The sequence below is a fragment of the Phytophthora cinnamomi genome (assembly GCF_018691715.1).
Source record: "Phytophthora cinnamomi strain GKB4 chromosome Unknown Contig55, whole genome shotgun sequence".
Classification (NCBI taxonomy): Eukaryota; Oomycota; class Peronosporomycetes; order Peronosporales; family Peronosporaceae; genus Phytophthora; species Phytophthora cinnamomi.
This window is the reverse complement of record NW_027150988.1, coordinates 1146600-1164248: the sequence shown is the minus strand read 5'-3', so window position 1 is coordinate 1164248 and position 17649 is coordinate 1146600. Positions and strand designations below refer to the sequence as shown.

The following is a 17649-nucleotide window of genomic DNA, read 5'->3' as shown; positions in this document are numbered from 1 at the left end:
CTGAACGAGACGTGGACCGAGGTGTCGGAGAAGGAGTACAAGGTGGAGGATGTGTACATGATGGACACGGGTCTGGCGCTGCTGGCGGCGCCAGTTGATAAATACAGTTGACCCTGCGCAGCGTAGTGCAAGTGCGGTAGTATAATTACTAGACTACAACATTCACACATTTCCTCGTGAGGTCGTATATATCAAGGTAAAAGACCATAACTTTACAACATCATTGTCCCCTGGACTCTCTGATGGAATCGTCCCTGTGATGCCACCTACGCAGAGAAAAGGAAGTTTCGCTTCTCCGATCACAAGCGTCAAATGTGGTTACCTTTTAAACAGGTCTACTCCGGGTCTGGTATGGTTCCTGGCCAGTCCGACCAGCACCGGACCCACGAATATGCATTCATGCCCGCCCAGACCAGACCCACCAAATAGCCATTATCAACCTGGGAAACGGTAACCAACATCCGTTTAACTACTGTACTAATATAACAGCCGTATTTATAGAACTGCTACGGTCCAATTACTATGCTGGATTAGTACCGTCTGTTTCGGCCACAAATATTCATAATTAGTCTATCCGAACTGGGCTCGACTTGGCTGCGTGGTTTGGTTCCTGCCCATCCATTCCCATGACCTGGGTTTGACTTCCGCACGTGATGACTATTCGACACTGGTGTTGAGGTGCAATTGCGCCAAGGACAGACGTTTCTTTTTTTTTCTTTCTTTCTTACGGGTCTGAGCTGAGAGTCTAGAGTCCGAGCTGAGAGCCCAGAGTCTGAGCGCAGCGTTCGCTGTGAATATGGAGTCTGAGCTGAGAGTCCTGAGACTGAGCTGAGATCCAGGAATCTGGGCCCAGCCTCCGCTGTGATCATGGAGTCTGAGCTGAGAGTCCCGAGTCTGGGCTGGAAGTATGAAGTTTGAGCTGAGATCACGGAGTCTGGCCCCAGCTCTCGCTGTGTCCGCCCAGCGTATGGAGTCTCGACCGAGAGTCTGAGATCTGGGCGAAGTCCAGGTTCTGAGCGGTTGGCTCAGAGGGGTCTGGGTGAAGTCGACTTGACAGTTTCAGTCAGTCACTTCATATTAGCCGTACCACCCTTAGGCAGGGTATAAGTGCCTCACCTGCAGTGACCAATTGGCATCGCCGTGGGCCTCTACGAGGCTGGCTTGACCTCGGTCGTAGTGGATACAATGATCTGCCCAGCACGAAGAGTCGCCCAAGTCAGTATTTGACGGATTTCATCTCACCATTGTTCAAGGTGTACCCAGAGGGAAATTGCGCCCTCACTTGATAAGTCTTAGTTTTTGCATGTGTTAAATTCAATCAGAGTTCGATTTGCCCCCCAAGACGCAGGTGGTGCTTCCGCAAGGTCCAAGGAGATCGTCCGCCCAAATTCAGCTCCACATACCAACTCAGTAGCTATTCCTACGGAGTGGCAGCGGTGGGGATATTTCATATTGCCACGTACTGGGGTACTTGCATGCACAGTGTCGTATTTCGTGTTTTCGGGCGGAAGGTGATTCGCCCTGAGGTTTCAGGCAGAGCAGCACCTGGGATAGTGGTTTCCAGGGCTGCTGGTGAATCCGTGTGGCGCGATTGATCTGGGATAGTGGTTCCCAGCGTCGCTGTTTCGCCTACATCAAGGCGTGATGCGCGGAAGTCCCAGGGCGCAGAGCGAGAACCCTGGATCAAGACAGGCTCAAGCCGAGCCAACTCTCGGGACCACCCTGATGTCTGGGGGGCGAGTGAAGACCTGTTACGCGGCTAACAGTCTGAGCCGCATGAGGAAGTGTCGTGACTGGAAGCGACTCGAAGCCGGAGTCGCAGAGCAAGGAGGAGACTGTTAAGGCCCAGAGTCCAAGGACCTGTGCAGAGAAGTGGACTACGTGTGTGTGGTGTCGTGCCTGCATATTCAAGGGGGTGAATAAGGCGAAGACACGTGCGGACTGAGATTTGCCAACCGAGGTACAAGTTTCGTCTGGTAACACTTGGAGACTTTTGGAATCGGGGGTAGCTGGTGTGGCCGACGCAAGTCTGGGCCCACAACGTAGCCCCATGAAGGACCGCACAAGGGATCACACGAGTGAGGAGGCAACACACGCCTCACCCACCTCGAACTGGGCTGAGCTAAGCCGAGCTGAGCTGAGCTGAGAAAAGCTGAGCTTTGCTGAAGTAGCGCTGAGCTGACCAAGCTGAGCGGTGCAGAAGGAGAGCTGAGCTGAGCTGTGTCGAGCTGAGTCAAGTCCGTGGTTGTGCGATCTGAGCGTCTTGCCGGTTTCGTTGAGAGGCGCTTCGCCACAGCGATGCAAGATGGAACAATCGACGAGCTGACAACTATTCGTCCAAGCGAAATATTGCGTTCGTGGATTCGAAAGGTGAGGCCGGCGATTATGAAAGAGTACCAGAAGAAGTGGCATCGGACACGTCGCTATCACCTGAGTTGTTTTTTAAACAATATATCCACTTTCGCTTCGATTGATGTAACTCTTTAATTACTGCAGCTATGTTGGTCAGCATCAAACCGGCAATTAAGACTCAATCGATATGTTTCAGACACATTTTGGCAAAATTAAGCATACAGATGGAACAATTCAGCATCTGTTCAGTGAAGAAATTTTGAGAAAAGCCTATATTTGGGTTTATGTATTTCTAAAGGCAATCGCTTAGAAATAGCAATTTCGAATCATAGAAATCTCCACCACAGTGTCCGTCCATGTAATAATGAGCGTGCACAGTGATGGGTCTGACGATTGTCAGCACGTTGTCCGAAGGTTCCACGGTGGTGATGTTGTTGCTCGACGTGCCAACCGCCGTGAGCGCGGCGTCTGTGCTGGTGGTGGAGCGTCGGAGTGTGGGACGGAGCCTTGATCCTCGTGTACACGCCCCAGGCGCTGAGGTAGTCGTAACGGTTACGATATGATTTCTTTTGTTTAACCAATTCCTTACGCTGCATAACAAACTGCGCACCGCACGCGAACAACTTGTTCTGGTGGCGTTTGTTGAGCCTGAGGCTCGACGGCCTGGCGCCGGTGTTGCGCCAGCCCCGTGGAACACCAGTTGCGGTAAGGAAACCGACCGGGCTTCCCGGGATGGGTACGCAAGCACCGATAAGATTAGGGTATATTTAGTTTAAGTATACAAAGGCAAGTGTCGATGTAGTCTACGGTACTACGCCAATGGCTGGTTTGGAGCCATTAGGATTAGGGATACTACCTCCTCTCTTTGATACATAGGCAGGATTTATGCGATGAGGAACGGAAGCAGCGGATCGGAAGCGAGGACGGCGTCCTCACTTCCGCTTTTGCTTCGGACTGAGCACGTCTGTAAGATATCATTAGGATAGCGGTAAAGTGACTAATAAAGCCAATTGGCAAACAAAACAACAGCGCTCTTTCACTTTAAAAGCGTTTCATGTTTCCATGTGTAGCAAAACGCTTCTTGCATTTGGGGCAAGTCTTGGAGCGGCGCGCCATTTTCCCAACTGAGCTTAAAATATATAAAATTTATCAGAATTTTGTATAATATTCTAAAGGTAGAAGTCCCGCGAGATGGAAAAACTTTTAGGTCAAAAACTATCTACGAATTAGATTATTCGTTACATATAAGTCTAATTCCTCGAATAAATAGTTGATCCAAAAGTTGACCTGTCTGGCGGTTGATCCAAACAAAAATCTCCGCCCCTAAAAAGTCTCATGCAACGTGGAGTGAGCGGCAGCGCTTCTTCTTGGCCGCCTTGTTCTCTGCCTTGACGTGGTCGACGTCGCCATCCGCAGCGGCAGTGGTCAATCTCTGGTACATACATGAACTGGTGGGCGTCGTCCACGAACGGATTGCAAACTACTTGTGCGGGTTGGACAGACTCGCGCTGCCCCACGAGCACGGTAGTCCACCACCTTCTCTTCTCCGTGGAACGCATTTCCTACAAGTGCAGCACCACACTACGCCGCTTGGCAGCCCTGATGAGACGAGATCCTCCACCGGCTGCAGTGCCCCTTCCAGAGGACGCAAACGCACCGCAGCCGATCGATCCAAGATCGGCGGCGACCTTCTCGTGTGGCTGGCTGAGTTCACCACTGGGGTCCGATCACTTTGCGATAGTCACTGTCCAGGAAGCATCGAGCACCACCAGACTAGCGGCACTGAGTGAGGGCTGTTGCCAACATGAAGTCCCCTACCAACTACGGGAGTGAGAACGAGGAGATGCGCTTCATCCGGCGCGTGGCGGCACCCGACCGCCTCAACAAGAAGCGGCGCCAGAAGAAGCGGCTGGCCGTGGCCGGCGCCACCATCGGCCTGCTGGCCGCGTCGGCCGGTGTGGGCTACGCCACAATGCGCGCGTCGAACGCGTCCAGCGACGTCAAGTCGGCCAAGCTGGAGGCCAGCATGGCCAACGACATGTTCGTGTCCAAGCTGGGCGACGCCTTCCACCCGTCCGACTTCGACCAGATCGACACGGACGGCGACGGCGAGCTGTCCAAGGACGAGATCCTGGCCGACCTGAACGACAAGGAGACGGCGGACGTCAAGTGCGTCATGACGTCCGACCTGCCCGACGACATCAAGAGCAACCTGGTGGCGCTACTGGAGGCCAAGCCGCAGAGTGACAGCAACTGCACCGGGAGGGAGCTGTTTGCGCGCCCACCAGCCGTGCGCCGCGAGGACCACGAGATCTTCTACTACATGCTGGACGTCTTCTGCCCGAGGGTCACGATTGCCGTGACGCCCCCCCGACCAGCGAGCCAGGCCGCCACGCCGGCCACCAGCCAGCAGACGGTTGAGATCCTGACACCCGACGGAGGCACCGCCCAAGTGCTGATTGTCGGTGACCCGGAGGACGGCAAGCAAACCATCGCGATCCGCAACAACTAGGGCGGCTACACCATGACGGAAGTGAAGTCCATCGAGATCCGACCGGCCAGCAGAAGATCTTGATCCCCAACGCGGACGGCGACATCACCCCGGTGGTGGTGCCGGACCTGCCTGCCGACGTGACGTCCCAGCTGAGTGACGACACTCAGGTCGTGGACGTGGTCACGCCCAGCGGGGAGACCGAGCCAGTCGTTGTCGAGGGCCAGCCCGAGGACGGCCAGCAGACCGTGCAGATCCAGGACAGCACCGGCGACTACGTGGAAACCCAAGCCCAGGTGGTTGAAACCCAGGCATATATAGAATGGGCATTCGTCGCTAAAATGGGCAACAGTGCCACTTCTTAAATTTAGAAATTGCCCAGTATAAGGAGGGGGGTTACAAGTGCTGTGAGGCGCCGCCAAAGCACTGCGAGAACGCCTTCTGCACTGGCGGCAGCACAATGGGGGAGAGATCGACAACAAGAACCGATATCTCTCTGTACGACGCGATACAGCAAACACCCAAGCCTAAGTCGAAGCAAAGGTCGACTCCTTTTCAGAGTGCCCATGAGCTCGAGTTTGGGCTCCAGGTTAGCGAGCGAGAACCATCAAATGGGAACAACGTGCTCAGCGTTCTTTGCCGTTTTTGCGCCGTCTTCGGCAGGGAAGAAAAGGTAGGCGCTAAGCGCAAGAAGACGACAAACATCAAGTACTTCCGCCGCCCCTTTCGTCCTGAGCACTATCGAAAACACCGCTACAATCAGCATCCCAACAAGTGGAAGCAGTACCAGCTTCTGACTGAAGCCGAGTGCAAAACGTTCTTTGACGACCGGTCTCTACATCGCTCCAGTATGCACCTGTACCTGAATGAGAACCAAGCTCCACTGGTCATCGAAGTTGACCGGGCTATTGTGGAGGGCATTATCGACAGTTTCCTCATCGGAGACGACGTGGATGATATCTCGTGGGATCGCATTCGCTCCCGCCTGTGATGCAATGTTGCCAACACTCATTATGTGCTGAACATATATTATTACAGTCAGCCTTCAAGACGCTGATGAATGGTAATTTCTATCGTGTTTTTACTCGAATGATAACCCACTTTCGCCGACAGCAAAACCTGATCTCCAAGATGCAAACTACCGCACCGCTACTCTCGGACACTAGGTGGGAATCAATGGGAAAGTGCTGCAAGTGGTTCAAGAAGTACCGGTCAGAGCTTGAGGCTCATCTTCGCGACAACGATTCAGGTTGTCGGCCACCTGAAGGCTGGTGGTTGGTGCTGACCATCGCCGAATCAGTATCAAGCAGCGCTATTATCTCCTTTCGTACCCTCGAAGGTAAAACGGCGCTCGTGGCCGAGCAGTCCGCGCAATTTCAAAGTCTTTTCGACAAGTACAAAGAGAAATTCAACGCGAAAGTAGGCCTCGACGATACTACACGCACGGAGGTCAAGCTCACAAATTGTGCGGCGCCCGTATGGCCGCCACTTCCTTGTATCTGCTCGCGGTATGCCTTCTCACCCAGTGGAACTATTGCGGTTGACGCTAACAGTCTGCTCGAACTGCTGAGACGATGGCAATTTCCAGAGCCTATCGCTGCCATGGGCGCGCGGACGAACTGTACAACCTTTTGTTTGAGGTCGCCCGCGTGTTAGCTGACCAGGTGATGGGGTAATACCTGAAAGGGATCGTCTCGAAGGCATGCCTCTCGAGTTAAACGAATCCACCACCGGTAAGCTTAAGCCCCCATCACCTTTCAGTTTGAGGGACACGCGGGCGATCTGTCTCAAACAATCAAGGTTGATCAACATTCGTCCGCGAAATCACGCATGGCAGCTAGGCTGAAATTGCCATCGTCTCGTAGCAGTTCGAGCAGACTGTTAGCGTCAACCGCAATAGTTCCACTGGGTGAGAAGGCATACCGCGAGCAGATACAAGGAAGTGGCGGCCATACGGGCGCCGCACAATTTGTGAGCTTGACCTCCGTGCATGTAGTATCGTCGAGGCCTACTTTCGCGTTGAATTTCTCTTTGTACTTGTCGAAAAGACTTTGAAATTGCGCGGACTGCTCGGCCACGAGCGCCGTTTTACCTTCGAGGGTACGAAAGGAGATAATAGCGCTGCTTGATACTGATTCGGCGATGGTCAGCACCAACCACCAGCCTTCAGGTGGCCGACAACCTGAATCGTTGTCGCGAAGATGAGCCTCAAGCTCTGACCGGTACTTCTTGAACCACTTGCAGCACTTTCCCATTGATTCCCACCTAGTGTCCGAGAGTAGCGGTGCGGTAGTTTGCATCTTGGAGATCAGGTTTTGCTGTCGGCGAAAGTGGGTTATCATTCGAGTAAAAACACGATAGAAATTACCATTCATCAGCGTCTTGAAGGCTGACTGTAATAATATATGTTCAGCACATAATGAGTGTTGGCAACATTGCATCACAGGCGGGAGCGAATGCGATCCCACGAGATATCATCCACGTCGTCTCCGATGAGGAAACTGTCGATAATGCCCTCCACAATAGCCCGGTCAACTTCGATGACCAGTGGAGCTTGGTTCTCATTCAGGTACAGGTGCATACTGGAGCGATGTAGAGACCGGTCGTCAAAGAACGTTTTGCACTCGGCTTCAGTCAGAAGCTGGTACTGCTTCCACTTGTTGGGATGCTGATTGTAGCGGTGTTTTCGATAGTGCTCAGGACGAAAGGGGCGGCGGAAGTACTTGATGTTTGTCGTCTTCTTGCGCTTAGCGCCTACCTTTTCTTCCCTGCCGAAGACGGCGCAAAAACGGCAAAGAACGCTGAGCACGTTGTTCCCATTTGATGGTTCTCGCTCGCTAACCTGGAGCCCAAACTCGAGCTCATGGGCACTCTGAAAAGGAGTCGACCTTTGCTTCGACTTAGGCTTGGGTGTTTGCTGTATCGCGTCGTACAGAGAGATATCGGTTCTTGTTGTCGATCTCTCCCCCATTGTGCTGCCGCCAGTGCAGAAGGCGTTCTCGCAGTGCTTTGGCGGCGCCTCACAGCACTTGTAACCCCCCTCCTTATACTGGGCAATTTCTAAATTTAAGAAGTGGCATTGTTGCCCATTTTAGCGACGAATGCCCATTCTATATATGCCTGATCATTGATCAACTTCGCGCGCGCATGACTAGGCTCTGGAAGGAGTCCGATCTCGATCAAATCGAGCAGGAACACTCAGCAATGCGGCAAATGTACGCTTCCAGCACTGAGTTCCGCGCGAAGGTGGAGCAAAACGTCAAGCTCGACTTTGCAAACTGCTGGAACTCGCTGGATGCTCAATATCCTGCGTTGAAGCGGTTTGCAGGTGGTTTAGCCACCATATTTCCGGGAACATCTACCGTAGAGAGCGATTTCTCGCTACTTAAGTGGGTGAAGCCGTCGTACAAGAGTCGACTGACGGATTTTTCTCTCGAGGGCGCTCTTCACACCAAGCAGTTTGAGGAGCTAGATAGCATTCCGCTCGATTAGATCACGGTCTGTCGCGAGGCTTCGCCTGGATATCTTGTACTTTGTATAATGCCCACCAATGCCCCTTCCAAACTATGCGATTTGCCCACTTTAGCTTATTTTCGTACAAACCGGCAATTGCCGATCTTATATATGTCTGTTGAAACCTCATCTGGCGAGCAGCAGCTCATTGTCGCGACGAGTGACGGCGACAGCATCCAAGTGCCAGTGGTGGAGTCGCTGCCAGAGTTGCTGCATAGTGACCCGAATCCGTACGCCAACCCGTACGCCAACCAGGAGGAGCCTGAGCAGCCAGTCGTGCTTACGGTGGATGTGGTGAACGACGATGGCGACCACGAGCAGGTTATCGTCGTGGGCGACGTCGAGGACGGCAAGCAGACCATTGAGGTGGCCAACGACCAGGATGATTACACCGAAAAGGAGGTCGTGGCTGTCGAGACCGACCAGAGCGAGTCGACCGTTGTTCCCGACGGAAATGGCGGCACCACAGTGGTGAATGTGCCGGACGTCCCGGACGTGATCGCTGACCTGGCGACGGATGACACCCAGGTGGTGAATGTGGTGAACCCGGATAACGGCGCGCAGCAGCAGATCGTCATTGAGGATGCACCGGAGCACGGTGAGGTGACTGTGGACATCGTGGACAAGTCGGGCGAGGTCACGACCGAGGATGTGACGGTTGTTGAGACCGACGACGGCCTAAAGCTCGATGTGCCGACGGACAACGGTATCGTGCCCGTTGTGGTGCCCGATGTGCCGCCGGATGTGCAGGGGGAGATTGCAGAGGAGGAGAACTCGGTTCCGCCTGTGTTGCAGACTGTTGATGTGGTCACCCTCAGCGGCGAAGAGAAGCAGGAAATCGTTGATGGTGAGCCCGATCACGGCGTGCAGACTGTTGAGATCCCGACTGACAACGGCGACTACGTTGAGACGCAGGTCGTGGGTGTCGAGACCGATGACGGTGTCAAGCTGGCGATCCCGGATGCTCAGGGCGAGACGACGGTTGTGACTGTTCCCGATGTTCTGGCTGCGGTCGCCCAGGAGGCTTCGGACGACACTCTGGTGTTGAACGTTGAGTCCCCGAGCGGCGAGATGCAGCAGGTGATCATTGTCGGTAAGCCTGAGAACGGCTTGCAGACGATTCAGATCGTTGACCAGCACGGCGAGCTGGTGACTGAGGAAGTGAAGGCCACCGAGACGTCAGAGGTCACACAAATCACCGTCTTGACCGATGGTGGTTACATCCCAGTGACGATTCCTGACGTGCCCAAGGAGGCCAAAGAAGAAATCGCAGACCAGCAAGCTGAAGCGGCTGACGCTGATGGCGACGCCGTGGTGGCGATTGTGCCTGAAGTTGTGGACGAGTTCGCAAAAATGGCGACGATGGAAGCGCTGACGAAGACTACTGCGAAAAACCTTCAATCGTGGGTGTACGAAAATCGTCAGTCGTTGAGGAGAGGCAACCCGTTCGACCAGGAGGAGGATGCTTCGGTTATGCAGACTACCGATGTGGCCAACGATTTCGGCGGACTGAGGTGAAGGTTGTTGAGTCTGACGAAGGCGTGAAGCTGGCGGTACCGACGGATGGTGGCTATGTGCCTGTTGTTGTGCCTGACATCCCGAGGGACATCCAGTAGGTGATCATCGAGCAGCAACCCGAGGAGCGTGTCACTGGAAGCAAGATTGCTGTTTGTGCATTTGATTTGGGTTTCTATGCATTTGCTTTTGTTCTGTGTGCACTTGGCCTCTCGAAAAGGTGTCTCCGTACCACTTTAAAAGTCGATGTGTTTATGGCCCTACATACTCTGACTCTTAAGGAATTTCACGACGACAACTGTATGTGTACGTTAGAGCAGCGAAGCAAACTGCTCGAAACGAGAGTGGCTGGTTCCTACTGAAGGTATTAAAGAGGTTTTACTTAAGTGCGAATTTAAATTCGAGGCTTCGATCGTTTTGCATCTACGACGCTATGCTATCCGACGAAGAAATTAGTATTTTCTGAAGTAATACATTCGAGAACAAAATTTGCACGCTGGTTTCATCTGAAGTGCATACTTCATATTCACTTTATATTGTATCTCTACTCTTTGTATTATAGATACTTATCCGGCTACGCGTACGATTGCTTCATGAGTCCGGTGACTGCTATGACTGCGAGGCCAGCAACTAGAGCTGTAGTTAATCGAGCTTGTCATGGACACTGTAGCCCTGCCAATTGCTAGTAGAATCTCAACGAACGACGGCTATAATTTGCCGCCACATTTATTTTCTTTGGTGAGCACATGAACCATCCCATTGATTGATATAACGGCCTTCAGTGGCTAAAGTACTTCAGGTTTGAAACAATTTCTGCTGACAGTAGGGATACTATTGCATTTCACTCGGCGTTTTCTTTTGGCACCCTAACGAACAGCACAACACACCGCCGCTGTCTAACTACAGTACACATTGTGCTGTATATGTGCTGCCCTTGCCAAAACCGACACGATCTACTTCAGCGTGTTTACCTGCAATTCCTATTCGTGTGTAGCCTCATCCTTCTTGGAAATATCAAATTGAAAATCCCCGCGCGTTTCGCTATGCAGCCCCAGCAGTTTTATTGTTCTGTCTTCTGTCTCAAGAGATATTTGGCTACTGCGTGCACTTATCACTAACCTCACGGAGCTCTGGTATATTACTGGATGAAATATTTGAAACCGTAAAACCTGCCATTATGTATACAGCTCCTGTTGGCTAACTCTCGACCACCCGATTTGTCTCGTCTGCTTTTGCAGTTAGTACTAGTGGCATGAGCTTAACTATTTGACTATCGCAAGCTAATTAAGTGGGTAGGCATCGATGGAGTCTCAGTGACGTGGCCCTCAACCACGCCTGACAGCTGAGGCAGAGCAAAACCTTTGTGAGTGGATAATGGGGCGACAGCTTATCATTGCCATAGCTGAGATGACGTGGCGCTGGTATGGTACAGGCGCTTTATGAAGCTTGGCTTCACGTGAAGAAAACCGTCCAACAACAGCTTCTCGTCCTCCCACCACCACGCACGTGGGCGATTGCTAACCCGTGAACTACTAGAGAACCTACAAGCAAAACCGTTCCCGACTGACACCGGTTCATACGGAGGTTGAAAATGCTCCAGGCGCACCCGAGCAATCGCTGTTTGAAGTTTAGTCAAGAGATAAGACAGACAGGCAAATCAATGTTAGTTACTGTAAGTCAATTGCACACACAGATGAGCAGATAATCATACCTTTATAACAGTGCGGAGAATTAACGTGTCCGAGGGGACTCGAACCCGCGACAACCATGCTCCCCGTAGGGCCCTCATTAAGCCAGCGGCGTTAACCGACTGAGCTGTCAGCACTGTCGACATGACAAATTATTTCCAAGATACATATCCTTTCAATACTGATGTGTTTGCGTTTTTATCGAGTATTATAGGTTACCTAATCACTGAACGAAAGAAACACTGTCCCAGTTTGAGAAATGCTGGTTCATACAAATACTAAGATAAAATGGAGCACTAAACTGGCAATCAGCAGGAAATAGGCCATTCACTACAGTCCATCCAAACTACCCAATAAGAGCCTCTCCATACCAGAATTAATCTGTGAAAGAGAGTAAACAAACACCTGTCTGGGCATGCATATTGCACACTGAAACTCACAGTAGACTTTCGGCTATCGCGCCTTGACTGATGCCCTTTGAAAAGTGCACTAAATTGGCAAATTCCCTTACTCGATTTCCACCTAGGATGGAGGTGAAATTCGAGTATATAAAAATGGCTACACTTTAGTCGACTCTGATAGGCTGGTTCATTTCGGTGGTCGCCGCAATCCACAATTTGATCGACGTTATAGCTACACCTTCCTCCAGCCCCCCCCCCTCGCCCACGACGCTGTCCTCGCTCATCATGGCTACCAAGCGGCGCAGCGTGGTGCTACACTTCGACCTGAACCGCACCGTGCTCATGTCGGACGCCGCGGGCGGGCGCACCATGGAGAACACGGTGGACTACCTGCTGTCCGAGTGCTCGTGGGGCTACGTGAGTCCGTCCAACCCGCTCGAGTGGGTCTGCGTCTCGACCGCCTCGTCCATCGATCCGCCAACCACCACCACCCCAAATGTAGCCAAGTTGATCACGTACAAGCAGTTCGTGGACGACGCCCACCCGTACCAGAGCCTGGCCTCTGCTGCGGGTGGCGACGTCGACCACATCAAGGCCGTGAACAAGGCGGCCAAGAAGAAGCGCACGGCGCTGCAGTCGGCCTTCACGAGCGGAGGTGACGACGCCCCCGGAAGTCGGGTCCGACCTTCCTTCGAGGAGGTCATGCACAAGCTGCACTTCCCCGAGGGGCAGCAGCGCGCCGCCGCCCAGCAACTGGCGGCCAACATGCCCCCGTCCCGCCTGCAGGAGGCGTGGAGTGAGGGGCGCTACTACCTGTTGCCGTCCTTCCTGCAGTTCTTGTCCTACTTGGCGTCCCCCAAGGTGGACGAGTCCGACCTGGACGTCAAACTGGTGTTCCGCACCTTTGGCGACGACATCGTCGAGGTGGCTCGGGAACTGGACCTGCTGGTGGACGGCCGCCACCCGGTCGGCCTGCCGGCGCTGCCGGAAAAGTTCCGGCTGAAATTGCAGCCCGGAGACCGTCGGGTGGGCACGTTCTACCGTGACGGCTTTGACGCCGACGGCACGGCGCTCGCTGTCGGCACGCTCACCAAGGTGCCGTTCTCGTCCAAGCTCGTGGAGCAGGGAGCGAGCGCGCCCAACAACTTCTACGCTGCTGCAGACCCCGGTGTGGAGGTCGTTCGAGGATTTCAGGCCATTCGGGAGACCCTGGAGGGCATGCTGAAGGGGGCTAGCACGCTCGCCCTCCGTGACTATTGGGAGTGGTGGAGCGCCCACGCCGAGGACGGACAGTACGGCAAGCTGCTGCTGGTGGACGAGGACAAGGCCGAGCAGGACGGCGATGTCACCGTGTTCTTCGACGACCACATCGAAGCCCACCACACGCACATTGTGGACGTGCGCGACGCTCGTTCGGGTACCCCCATGGACTTCGACAAGAGCCGCGGCAAGTTCCTCCAACGCGTGGAGCCGTTTGCGGCCATCACGGACCCGAACTACTTCACCGCGCTCTTCGACAAATACGTGGCCAAGTGAAGATGGTAGCTGAGTGATCTCTGAAGGTGATAGCATCAACACATTTGAGACGCCTGCAGACCTTACGGAGGGTTCAGTGTAGCTTATCTCACTCAGCAGCATTTCATCTTCAAGAAAATATCCTTGTTGTTGTCTTGGATCAGCGATTACGCACAGACCATCACAATGACGTTTTGGGTGTGAAGATCGGTCCGCAAGTCCAGAGGAGTAAAATTGTATAGTTTGGACCATCGGGAATTCATACGTTTTCTGCCAGTTTTGCCTCAAAAACTCGACGTAGTCCGGGACTAAAGCTCTCTTGTAGAGAACTTTAGATCCTGGATTTTTGAAAAGTCTGGACAACGCTTGCTCCTCCGGTTTGGACACGATTGGATGCGAATCACCAGTCAGCGCGAAGCTTTAACTAGGGCTTCGTGAAGACAATGGTACACCGCTATCAAATTGATAGTATCAACACGCACCACTACATGCGGTACGGCCGATCTAAAAGCAAAAAAAGCAAAACATGCAATCGAACCTTGTGAGATTTGGAAATTGCAAGTGCTTAATCCTATTTGTCGGAACTTGACCCCTCCTTTCCTTGCTCTTCTCTACAATAGATAGCACTTCGTCGCTTCCTATCCCAGTATAAACCGAAGACTATGATTCGCAGCTCGAAATCCGGTGTCTTTCGAGGGGTGTTATAGCTACACGTCTAGTATATACGCCAGCAGCTCCGGCGACTGCTGTCTCAGTGAAATAGCAAACATGGCTACCATCACCGATCCGATGAGCCACAAGATCGACACTGCGAGGTGGAATGCTAGCGCGTGCAGCGCGACCGAGCTCCCCTCCAATTCATTGACTACTTTGCGCAGTGTCACGTCGACGTAGATGGCTACCGCAGCCGCCACGATGTGCCCTAGTATATGTCGGTAGATGCGCAGGATGCTGAGTTTGCACACACCTAGCTGGTCTTGGCGCTGCTCTACCTTGGTCACTAGAGCCTCGCGCTGCGCTTGAAGCCCGAACTCGCCGCGTTCAGCCAGATCAAGAACATCCTCCGAGATCTCGTCCCGTGACGTGCGTTGTCGCTCGAGTCGAGTTTCAGAGAACCGTCCAGCTGCTGCTCCAAGACTGTAGATGCAGTGGATGAACCAAAGCGATAGCGCTACCAGCAGTACTGACAGGTCCGTGTGGGTCGACATGACGAGCTCCTGATCGCCCAGCATTTCCGCCTTCTGCACGTAGTAGAATGTATGCAGCGCTGCACCGCCGATGGCACAGAGCAACGCAGTCACCGCAATAGAGGGCAACACGAACACCACCCGCCGGATGAAATTGGTGCCGCTGGTCGGGAAGGCGAACAGCAGCAGCTGGAACGTCACGCCCCGAAACAAGTTGAACGTCGTCTTGGCGGCGAGAGCGACGAGCAGCTGCACAGGGTTTGCGTAGCTCGCGTGAATCGCAAATGAGTCCACGCTCAGCGCGAGTTCGTCGAAGCTCAGCGACTTGTCGGTGAGCAGACAGTAGAAGTCGAACCGATTCAGCAGCGATGCGTAGTTCACCAGCGTCATGAAAGTCACGACGAGCGTCCAGCCCATTGTCACAGCCAGGTGGCGACGCAACACACGCTCTTGCTGATACTCCTTCAGGTCGATAAAACTAAAAAATCAGCAACAAACAAGGAATTGGAGATCGTTAGGCGGCATAACAGGCAAATGCGAGCGGCAATTCAACAAGCCTTCGTAAACGTACTCGTCCTGTAATGCCGACAGCTTCGAGCGCAAACATCGAAGCACCAGGAGAGCACTGCACGATGTAAATATCGCTTTGGATACTAACAACGCCATGAGCCACGCGCGGTCCGTTGCCATTACATTTGAAGGGATCAGTAGGTATGACGAGGAGTTTGACGCAGATTCGTTATGAAGCGCGGACTGGTGGCAGAGTCCCCAGTCTATCTGCTGGCTTGTATATATCGCGGCCATGTTCTCTTGGTCCTGGAGCATATCGGGCGCCGTGTCTCCGTACAAAGTCAGCATTTCGTCCATTTCAACCATCAAGCCGAAGAAAAACCACGCATAGATGAGAAGTTCAGCCACTAGGTTGCAGTAATATCCCATGAGCTCCATCCACGTGCTACTTAGTGGAGCTGTAAACGCTGGTTTCCCATCAACCATCAACGCATGCGTACAGACTTCGGCGAAGACGTCGTTATTTCCGCCATTGATGCGCACCGCCACCTTTTCATCGCGATGAATCCATGCAACCTCGCCGTCTAACTTGGATACTTCTTTGCACGGACCTTCGACAATCATTTCGACTTCGGTGCCAATCCGCAAGCGGCGCAGTGATAGTCGAACACGATCACTGGGCACGTTCTTCTCTTTGCGGCCGTCTTCATATCTAATTGTATAAGTTTTCTCGAGATCATTCGAGCTTACGATTGTGCCAAGGAATACCCTTGCTCCATTCGAGACTTCCACAGCGCTACCAACCTTGAACATGCCCGCAGGGAGCTGAATAGACGGTAGCGAAAGACCGTCCATTACACCATCTAGCATTCCACTAAAAGGCATCCGAAAGAATCGCGCCTGGATATCACAGTTCTTGATTTCCTCGCGCTTACTATCACCATTTGGCCCAAAATACTCAACGATACAACATGCGTTCGACTTGGCCTTCATGATGACACCGTCTTTCCACACGACACGCCCAGTTTCCTTGTCCGTGCGGCGAAAGCGCACATTCATACCTCTTCGAAGAATGGGGGCGGAAAATAATGAAAAACTCGGCAAGCCAGGCAAGCCGTTCCAGCTTGGGAGGGAGTAGTCAAGCCACGGCACCGCTCGCAACTTCCCTACTGAAAGTTGTTTCAACATGGTTCCATCTAACAAGTCCTCGACATCGTAAAGAGTCTTGCCGGTGCTCTTGGACACTTTTAACACAATTCCCTTGCGTTCCGTGCCATCTTTAGTGCGATAGTAGACGTGCGTATTGAGCTGGAATGGTACAAAGTTTCGATTCGTCCCGCCAAACAAACGGCCAAATGCTGTTGTGGGTCGAACAACATCCAGAGCGATCCGCTTCGACACCTTCTCAGTGTCGCTTTCGTGCTCTATGTCACACATACGCTGCTCCCTGTTGAGCATTTTAATTCGACCACGGCGAATCCGTCCGCTTTTGTCTTCAAACTCGACCAATTGATTTACACGCAATTGAGCGAAGCCTGCGGCTCCATTGCGAGCTTGAAATCGCCCTTGCGGCCTCCGACCAACACTATCATCGCTGTCATCCTCGCTTGTCACCAACTCCCGTTTACCCTTGCCACCTCTCGGCTGCGCTTTTCTTTTCCGCATCGCACGCTTCTCGTCATCATTGTCGCTGTCATCGTCGCTCCCTGCGTCAGCATCAGCGCTTTTCTTTTTCTTCTTACTAGAAATTTTGATGCCGCTGCGCTCGCGAATATCTCGTCGCTCTACATTCTTCGCCACTTCATCGTCATCACCGTCCGCTGTGATGTCATATCGTCCATTGCTACGTACTTTGCCAATCTGGCCATCGCACCACTCACCCTTCTCGTTCTTAAACTGCACGATTGCGCCCACTTCCAGCTCAGCGCTGTCAGTTGTTTTCTTGTCTTCGTCGTTTCCATCCTCGTCTTGCCGTTTACGGGTTTTGCTCGTCCCTGCTCCCTTGTCAGCGCTCTGAATTCGGGCTTTTGGTACATTTTTCTCGATTTTGCCTGTATCCTCGTACTTGACAGTATAGTCTCCATTACGATGTTGGCGAACGATGATCGCGTCCTGTATTTCTCCATCATCACCGCGCACATGGACAGCCGTGTCTTCCTTGAACGACACCTTACCATCCTTCCCAGTGTCATCTCCATCGGAGCCCATGATCCGACTCGCACTTCGCGCACGTTATGTGTGTGCAACTGAGGTTTGGCAGTGAATATGCCAGACTGGGGCGTGTTGCAATGATTGATCGCGTATCGATTGTCCGATCCCGTGCTCGACAGCATCAACCCCACTATTTCTGGTGAACCAGCAACTAACCTCATCACAACCGCTGAACAACGACTCCGGCCGAAATAGCCACTGTTCTTGTTCTTTGTCAAGGTCTCCACTCGAACAACATCGCACAATCTATCATCAATATCCTGGAG

General features: G+C 52.9%; 7 protein-coding genes across 7 annotated transcripts; 5 read left to right on the top strand and 2 right to left on the bottom strand.

Moving 5' to 3' along the window:
• Window positions 1-4156: 4156 nt before the first annotated feature.
• On the top strand, window positions 4157-4864 carry IUM83_12907 (putative storage protein LPV; the record flags this gene model as incomplete). The annotated part of the gene is made up of 1 exon (XM_067937553.1): window positions 4157-4864. One exon carries the CDS (start codon window positions 4157-4159, stop codon window positions 4862-4864), a length of 708 nt encoding a protein of 235 aa, XP_067788155.1.
• Window positions 4865-4923: 59 nt separating this feature from the next.
• IUM83_12906 (putative storage protein LPV) lies at window positions 4924-5208 on the top strand (the record flags this gene model as incomplete). The annotated part of the gene is made up of 1 exon (XM_067937552.1): window positions 4924-5208. One exon carries the CDS (start codon window positions 4924-4926, stop codon window positions 5206-5208), a length of 285 nt encoding a protein of 94 aa, XP_067788074.1.
• A 201-nt stretch (window positions 5209-5409) lies between these two features.
• IUM83_12905 (uncharacterized protein) lies at window positions 5410-5834 on the top strand (the record flags this gene model as incomplete). The annotated part of the gene is made up of 2 exons (XM_067937551.1): window positions 5410-5432; window positions 5507-5834. The coding sequence occupies 2 exons, from the start codon at window positions 5410-5412 to the stop codon at window positions 5832-5834; spliced, it is 351 nt and encodes a 116-aa protein (XP_067788073.1).
• Window positions 5835-7283: 1449 nt separating this feature from the next.
• IUM83_12904 (uncharacterized protein) lies at window positions 7284-7708 on the bottom strand (the record flags this gene model as incomplete). The annotated part of the gene is made up of 2 exons (XM_067937550.1): window positions 7284-7611; window positions 7686-7708. 2 exons carry the CDS (start codon window positions 7706-7708, stop codon window positions 7284-7286), a joined length of 351 nt encoding a protein of 116 aa, XP_067788072.1.
• Window positions 7709-8467: 759 nt separating this feature from the next.
• Window positions 8468-9874, top strand: IUM83_12903 (putative storage protein LPV; the record flags this gene model as incomplete). Its single annotated transcript, XM_067937549.1, has 1 exon — window positions 8468-9874. One exon carries the CDS (start codon window positions 8468-8470, stop codon window positions 9872-9874), a length of 1407 nt encoding a protein of 468 aa, XP_067788078.1.
• A 2371-nt stretch (window positions 9875-12245) lies between these two features.
• On the top strand, window positions 12246-13496 carry IUM83_12902 (uncharacterized protein; the record flags this gene model as incomplete). Its single annotated transcript, XM_067937548.1, has 1 exon — window positions 12246-13496. One exon carries the CDS (start codon window positions 12246-12248, stop codon window positions 13494-13496), a length of 1251 nt encoding a protein of 416 aa, XP_067788077.1.
• Window positions 13497-14182: 686 nt separating this feature from the next.
• On the bottom strand, window positions 14183-17380 carry IUM83_12901 (uncharacterized protein; the record flags this gene model as incomplete). The annotated part of the gene is made up of 2 exons (XM_067937547.1): window positions 14183-15140; window positions 15234-17380. The coding sequence occupies 2 exons, from the start codon at window positions 17378-17380 to the stop codon at window positions 14183-14185; spliced, it is 3105 nt and encodes a 1034-aa protein (XP_067788076.1).
• Window positions 17381-17649: the final 269 nt, after the last annotated feature.